Consider the following 8,803-nt stretch of genomic DNA (forward strand, 5'->3'; position numbering starts at 1 on the left):
AAAATACTGTAAAGAAAAGGACTTAGAAGTATGTGCAGTTAGGTTACACCTCCCTGCTCATGAGATATGTGTTATTTCCATCTATAGAGCTCCTACTCACCTGAAACAACCTGAGTACAAACACACAGCATCAAGAAATTTTAAATAATTTTTAAAAACTTTACATTCCCAGGAAACTGCTGTGTTTGTGTGATGTTCTATTTTGTGTACTATGCATTGTAACATATAAGTGTACGTACTTTACGTCTAAACAACTTATGTGAAGGTGGTTTCCTATTTGTAGTGATATTTGCCCTCTGAAGATGGTCCGCAGAGACCGAAACATGTAAGGGTGTTAAGTTTTTCATGTAGTAATAAACTTACAGGTCACATTGGAGGGAGTGATTTATACCTACTATATCTGTAAACAAGTGGTTAATATGAATCCACTGTTGCTTGATCAGTTTAGTGAAACAACTGGATGAGATCATAAATCATCAGAGCCTATGAAGAAATGGTAATTGTAAATGAAACAGTGTTATTAAAGCCAAGAAATTATATGATAGTGGACTGAAGTTTATTTTCATAAGGTATTACCCCAGATTTTGTTTGGAAAATCAAAGCAAACCAGGACAGCCAATACCTGCCAACCTCTGAATAATAAGTTCTCTCATACCAACCTTAGTCATATCATAGGCACAATAGGAGAGTGACTGACACACATGTATTGAAAATGTGAGATAGCACTATCACATTTAAAGCATAGATAACACTACACAATACATAGCAAGACCTTAGTTTCCTTTTTTGTGCAGGTAAAATAACATTTGGTGATAATAAATGATAAGGATGGATAGATAATGCTGTGCCTTACTAGTTCTGTGAGCGCTTTTATTTCCTCAGGAACACACACAGTCAATTTTGTGGCTTAGTTGTTAGATAAGCAGTCTCTGTGGAAGTAATTCCAAACTTTGTCATCCTTTCTGGACAACAGAAGTGCGTTATTCAGGAAAAGAAATTCAATCAAGATGCATACAGCAGATCTTAATGCAGGGATGCGATGTATTAAGTATCTTCTATTTTCTTTTAATCTACTTTTTGTGGTGAGTCTATTATCATTACATTTATAAACAAAAGAGATGTTTTCTGATGATGTACTATGGGCATTGCATAAATAGTAGTTTCAAAGAGGGTGTCTTAAATTCTGAAGCTGTGAAAAGAATTAACAAGTATAATTTTTTCTGCTAATTTAAAATAAAATTTATTCATATTAGACATTGAATCATATGTAGCAGTTAACATAGTAGAATATGTCAAACTTAAGAATCCTCTGTCATGCTTAATATGCTAAATGAACTGGCCTCATAGCATCAGTATAAATGGAATTTAAATGGCAAGGCAAAGGGTTAATTCCACAATACATAAAATTGAAATCCTTCTGGTACATTAAGCATCATCAACGAAGTCATAAACAGCAATATCTGATGCAACTTGTTCTTTCATAGTACTATCAGTAACATCAGCTTCAGTAGTAGTAGTAGTACCAACAGAAGTGAGGAGAAAGCAATATTTCTCCTCATCACCACATCCAGAGTAGAACTGAAGCCTACCCAGCCCCCAGTCCAGTACATAAGAGGGTGAAGTTAAATCCATTCCACCATACATCTTGCTGTGGTTCTTAAGGCATGGAACAGTCTATTTGAAATTAGGTCAATCAGTAGAATCAATAGGAACAGACTGGAGAACTGTGGCATGATTTCTAGCAGGGACAGATATTTTTCTCTTAGACCAGCGCTAGGTCCCACGCTGGGCTCTGCCCAGAGGTGAATAAAACAATATGAGTGTGAAGCTGACCAGTCACCATGATGTAGCACTGAGGTCTAGACTGTATGGATCTCTGTGGCATATATCTTCATGTTGTGGTGCTTCAATACATGTGCAACTTTACCTTTTCTAAGACAGTGTGCAACCAATATTTATCCATTTGACTGTACATTTTATGAAAACTTGGAAATAAAAGCTGGTCTGATTTTGACCAAATTCTCATAATTTGGCTATTTTTGACATGAGTGAGTAATGAGCATCAAAAACACAAGTTTCATTAGCTGCTGCCCAAGAGAAATTTCTGTATAGCAGAAGTCATCATTACACTTAACTTGACGGCTACAGTCTTTAATATTTAAAATGTGGCTTTTAAGTTGTGACACCATGTATTCTGGTAGTAGGTGGTTATCATAGAAATTTGCAACATCCATATTTAGGGCAGAAAGTTAAAGTAATAGGTTCTTCAGAATGTTGGTAACCATCTGCCACACTATAGGTGTCACAAGCCATGAGACCACAATTTAAATCTTCACCACCTTGAAAACCTCAAATACTAGGTACTTAGAATAATTACCAGATGAATTTACTTGGACACAGAGGTGCTTAGTAAACTAAATTTAATTTTAAAATTTAAAATTCATGACATTATAATTCCTTAAAAGAATAGGAAAGATCAAATTTATGAGTTGAACCACACCATCTTTTGTATGTGATGGAGCTCAAGGTAAGATTGTGACTAAGCATTCTTTTCAAGATAAGTGAGTAACAGGTAAATCTACTAATGCTGCATATGAAAATGAATAATGTATGGTAGTTATAGAACACATCTGCTAGCATGGGAAATGTGGTCCAGAGTACAATGCTGAAATCTCCTGTACTGAGATTATATATTTGAACACATTATGATTGAATCAACTTATCAAAATGGTCCTTAAAGGACTTATGTATGATTCCTATTTCCCTCTAAAGGCGTTCATCATAATAAAAGGCCAGCAAGAGTAATCATCAATAATTATGCAACTTCATGATTTACTGCTGTAATGTCCAATAATATAATGGATTTACTTTATATGAAATTTGCGAAGTGTAAGTTCAGAATTTTACTGTCACAAAGTTTGAAATTGTTAGCATTAAAGAATGTTTTATCTGTCAATAAGTTTATGCTTTATCTTCATATAAAACTTCACATTTATAGGCATTGTATTTCACTGGTTATTACTATCAAATACAAGGACAAATACACATTTTTTAAGATCTTTCAAACAAAATTTCAAGACCTACATTAATTGCCTTGCACCATAAACAAGTACATGATACTCTGTCGGTGTCATTGGTGGAAGAGTACTTGCAAAGTGAGATTTTGCTTACCTCTGATGTCAGAATGATGATGAAAATAATGTTTGGCACACGGCGCCTGCAACTTAATGTAGACTGTTAAGTAGTGTAGGAGTCTATTATTCCTCACTTATATGTTTTACTTTGTCAGATGTGAGGAGTAGGTTTTGTGGGTACTAAGAGTTCTGAATTCTATGACAATTAGTGCACTTGATCCAGAGAGCATCAGTAAAACCCAACAAAATTGTCACAAGAGGCCAGTATATTATCCTGAGACCACTATATCCCTGTTCTCTCAGAATGTAAAATGAGGAATATCATGTAGAATATTTCAGTCCTCAAAATCTACATAAATTACAGTCATATGGCTACCAAAATTACAAAACACCTTTTAATTGCTATGTACCATATTTCAGCAAACATAAAAAAACTGCATTATTTTGAATTTTCATTCCCTGTTTTAGTGGTATATTTTTTACAATGATTCGAATTTATTCAGTAGATTATTTTGTTTCATTTATATGCAAATTATATATACAGTAAAACTTGGTTATAGCAACATCGGTTTCTGCGACACCTTGTCTATTGCGTCAAATATTCAATGGTACGAACTAATTCCTCATAAAGCAACTGTTTTTATACCTTGCTTAGTACGACATGCACAAATGCATCAACCTCGTATGTAACGTCATTTTCATTCCTGAATTTCTCTGATATCGTGGGAAAGTTCGATGTGTCTGCCCACCCTCACTTTCTCTACTTGCTGACGTGACTGTCCTGGAAGAATACGACCGCGGGCTGCAAGAGGAGCGTGGGTTTTATGTGAAAACAAGGGTATGGGGTGGGACTGCATGAATAGTGCAAGAGGACGTGGCAGGTTGTTAACTGCATTCCTTTCTTAGAATCTCGTCTAACAGGACCTCACATTGTCTACTTACCCTATAGTGTTCCTGCCTAAACCCAGAGAAGTGCAGTAGCGAAAACATGGCAATGAAAAGGAAAGTTTTAAGCATTGAAGAGAAAGTTAAAGTGATTCGTGAAATAGAAAATGGAAGGAAAAAAGCTGATGTATGCCGCGAATTTGGTTTGGTGAATTCTACAGTACAAACGATATGGAGAATCCATATTAATTCCACGTTAATGTTACGTTAGTCTGTACTTAACTACGTATTTCACTAAAAAATGCAACATTTTAACTCTGTTTTTGGTAGATTTTTACGTGGCTAACATAAGGCTACTGTGGAAGTGCCCACTTCGGTTACAACGACATTCGTTTATAACGACACTATTTTTAGGTCCCTTAGATGATGTTATAACCAAGTTCTACTGTAATTATTTCTGAAAATATCATTTATTCAGTACCCTGGGTTTACTTGATACTGAGAACCATTTCCCATGATTTATGTCATATTTAATTTTCATGGAAACTAGCAGGCCACAGAGTTTCAAAATTGAGAATGGGAAGAATTACAGTGACAGTGGGGTTGATTTGATGTAAATAAAAGTGTACATAAACACTCATCCTCCATGGGTATTTACACCCATGATTCCAATGTTTATATGATGTAAGACCATCTTTGTGATCAACTAATAAATCATAAATCTGACATTTCCATGATGGTGGAATCAATTATTGATAGCTTATTGCAGTTTCTGATGTGTAAAGTGCACCATAATTGATGTTTGAAATGGGATTTGCTAAGAAAGGACTCCATCAAGAAGTCATAGAGTCATCCCGGTATTTTTACAGATGCCTAGGATTAGATGCAAAACACACAAGCAATAAAGAAGAGCATTTTTTTAAAAAGTCTTTAAACTATGTCAAATGCAGTGTATGTTTGCAGATAACTGGAATATTAATAAGTGGTGTTGGTGCCACCATTAAAGCTATCTACAACAATTTTGACACCCTCTTGGAAGACAGATTTTACTCTCCAGCAACACTGCTCATTGCCATAGGAAGCATTGTGTTTCTAGTAGCAGCCTTTGGATGTTATGGAGCTGTTCGAGAGAGCACATGCATGATAATGATGGTAAGTTTACCACATCATAAAAATATCTTTAAACTTTTCCACACTAGTCCTTTAGTAAATCAGCTCCAAAAAACTCTGGCAATGGTGTATTACTTACTTACTCATGGAGCTGAGCACTTCTTGAGGAGCCACCAATTCTGCAGCTACTCAAGAAATTCACAGCATTTTATGGAACCCGAAGGTTCATCACCGTGTTCACAAGAGCCCTCCACTGGTCCCTGACCTGAGCCAGATGTATCCAATCCATATCATCCCATCCTTTCTCTCTAAGATCCATTCTAATATTGTCCACCCACCTACACCTTGGTCTTCCCTGTGGTCTCTTTCCTTCTGGCTTTCCCACCAATATCCTATATGCATTCCTCGTCTCCCCCATTAGTGCTACATGACCTGCCCACCTCATCCTCCTTGACTTGATCATTCTAATTATACTTGGAGGAGAGTACAAGTTATGAAGCTCCTCATTATGCAGTTTTCTCCAACCTCCTGTGACTTCATCTCTCTTTGGTCCAAATATTCTCCTCAACACCCTCTTCTCAAACACCCTCAGTCTATGTTCCTCCCTTAATGTCAGAGACCAAGTTTCACATCCATACAGAACCAAAGGAAAAATTATACTTTTGTATATTCTAATTTTTATGTTTTTGGACAACAGACGAGAAGACATAAGGTTCTGGACTGAATGGTAGCAAGCATTATCCGAGTTCAATCGCCTCTTAATTTCCTCCTGAATCAGGTTTCGATCTGTTATCGTTGTTCCCAAATATCTGAACTGTCTCACATTTTCAAAACTGTTTCCTATCTTTATGTCGTGATTTTGCCCTGCATTTTGGTGATGAGACAGTAACATATACTTAGTCTTCTCTGTGTTTACTTCTAGACCAACCTCTTTACTTGCATCAATTAAAGGTGTTTTTCTTTATGGTATCTACATTACCACCCAGTAGATTCATATCATCGGCATAGACCAACAGCTGATGTGTCCCGTTTAATTTCAGTCCCACCTGGTTTCCCTGGACCTTCCTAATTGCATATTCTAAGGCAAAGTTGAAAAGGAGTTGCAAGAAAGCATCTCCTTGTTTTAGACCATTCTGGATAGGAAATTTATCAGACAAATGTTTACCTACATGGACTTTACTATACGTTTCGTTTGGCAATGGTGTATTACACTTGGTATTACTGGCTGTCTCAACTCATGAATTGTCCAGTATTCTAAAATGGAACTCTATGTTTAGGGAACTGCATCTGCTCCAGTCCTCAGGTAGGCAGTGGCTATTCAGTTGGGTCCATCAGAAAGATCCTGATCACTAGCCAACCTACTCAACCTAAGACAATAAAATAAGATGATATAAGCTAGCAGATCCAGTTCCCAAAAAACTCTGTTCTATTTTAGAATATCTGACAATGCACAAAATCCAGAAAGCTAACAATACTTAGTCCTTTTACAGTTTATTTTTAAAGACATCTTCTGTTGGCATATTTTCGAGGTAACTTATAATTTCTGATGTTGAAATGCTATGAACAGCAACAAATATTGAGACAAATTCAGACACATCTCTTTCACTGATCTTCTGAAATAAATAAATTCTAATCAGAATGGTTTCTATGTGAGATGTCTTGTGAATAGCACGAAAAGGTTTAAGTATATAACCTCTTTTATGATGCAGTCTATCTCCAGATTTTTTTTTTCACAAGGCATATCAGCCGAAGTATTATACTATTCTACACCCAAATGTGGGGCTTACCAAGTTAAGAACAACTTCCAAGGTTTAGAAAATGGGAAAAAAGTGCTCCTCAAAAATAATGATAAATCTGCAAATTAAGGGATAAATCAACATCTCATTTGTGAAGAGTTAGACAACATTTAATCTTGTAAGGTTGCAATTCTGATGATCTGTTAATTAGTTTACAAATGTGTTTCCTTCAGGGATACACAGTAAAGAAAATCAGTTGGACAATCATAACAATTACAAAATAAGACACAAAAATATTATTAAAACTTTAAGACTAATTCAAGAGTAGTTTAATATATTTATAAATATTTATTGCATTCTGTTTACATATTTTATCAGATATGACTGAGCAAGCTGGCACAAGCAATAATGCTTCTAACTTGTATTTGGGAAGTACTTGGTGTGAATCTTTGATAGTACATTATTATCCTGAGGTTTTCTGTGGTTTTATTCAGTCCTTCCAGGTGAATGCCAGGATATATTTTGAAATGGGGAAAGCTGATTTGTTCTCTATCCATTCAAGTTCACCACACTCAGATACCATTACACATTAAGTAACCTCTATAGCGTGTAATGTGTTGTTAGATAAGCTACAACACCTCACACATACATCACAGTAGTTACAGTTAATAATAACTCATAATAAGGTACCAGTTCTTAATGGGACTTACATTTTGAAAGGTTGTACAGTCATTCTGAACTATTATTACCTTCTCATATAGGTATATGGGAAAGCTCGGTGATCGTGAAAACAACCGATGTTGAGATTTTGATGGATTTACAGGTTTTCAGGCCCCCCTAAATGCAAAAGAATGTTGCTGTCTGGTTGTTTGTATGTACATGTATGTATGTGCACCTCATTAGCTCCTGAATGTTTAGATGGTTTTATTCACATTAGCTATTTAACAGCTTGTCCACCATAGGTCAGTGCTGGTGCATATAAACATAGCTCCAAAAACAGGGGCCCAACACAAAATGGTGACTTTCCTGAAAACTGCTCAAACAGTTCTGATCAGACTTCACTGTATTGTGGAGACCACATCCCTAAATAAAGCTGCATAATTGGCAACTTTAGAAAAGTAACAGTACACTCAATAGGGGCCCAAATGTAAAATTCTGATCCTTATTATTAAAGCACCTGTCAGTAAAAATGTAAATCCACCACCACCAATCTAGTAATGTATCTTGATTTTATTACTCCCCTAGTTGGCTCTCAACATCAAGTGGATGCCATTTATTTTTACCTAACTTCTGCTTTCGACCTCGTTCCCCACTCTTTGCTTCTTCACAAACTGAGTGCCCTTGGATTTTCTGGTGGTTATGTAAACTGGATACGTAGTTACCTAACCAACAGACAATCGCGGGTCCGTATTGGTGAAACTATTTCATCGCCGTTTGAAGTATTGTCCAGTGTTCCACAAGGATCTGTTCTTGGCCCTCTGCTTTTCAATGTCTACATAAACGACTTGTGTGATTCAATTAAGCACTCCAGGTACCTACTCTTTGCAGATGACATTAACATTTACCATGCTATTAGCTGTCTGCAATCTGACGTTGACTGTATATGTAGCTGGTGTGCAGCGAACTATATGAAACTCAATGCTGACAAAACCAAAGTTATAACGTTCTCTAGGAAAACTAACTATTTGATATACGAATACAAACTTCTTCATTTCACTATAACTCGAACATATTCAGTCAAAAACTTGGGTGTATACCTTGATTCTAAACTTCATTTTCATGATCATGTTAATTTTATATTTTCGCAGTGTATTAAGATGCTAGGTATAATTCGCAGTATCACATTTAACTATTCAACCCTTGGATGCATGTTCATTTTATATTTTACTTTAGTTAGATCCAAGGTTGAATACGCTTCAGTAGTTTGGAATTCCATTA

General features: G+C 35.9%; 1 protein-coding gene across 2 annotated transcripts in view; it reads left to right on the top strand.

The window, feature by feature from the left end:
• Positions 1-607: 607 nt before the first annotated feature.
• The window catches only part of LOC111864336 (CD63 antigen), an 18,856-nt gene continuing 10,660 nt past the window's right edge, over positions 608-8,803 (top strand). The window contains exons 1-3 of one of the 2 annotated variants that reach the window (XM_023851523.2): positions 608-794; positions 883-1,082; positions 4,983-5,171. In XM_023851523.2, the coding sequence (XP_023707291.1) occupies positions 1,008-1,082; positions 4,983-5,171 (264 nt within the window). In that variant the 5' untranslated portion in view covers positions 608-794; positions 883-1,007. The other variant, XM_023851522.2, reaches the window with a different exon arrangement.

This window comes from Cryptotermes secundus, unplaced genomic scaffold, assembly GCF_002891405.2.
Source record: "Cryptotermes secundus unplaced genomic scaffold, Csec_1.0 scaffold216, whole genome shotgun sequence".
NCBI lineage: Eukaryota > Metazoa > Arthropoda > Insecta > Blattodea > Kalotermitidae > Cryptotermes > Cryptotermes secundus.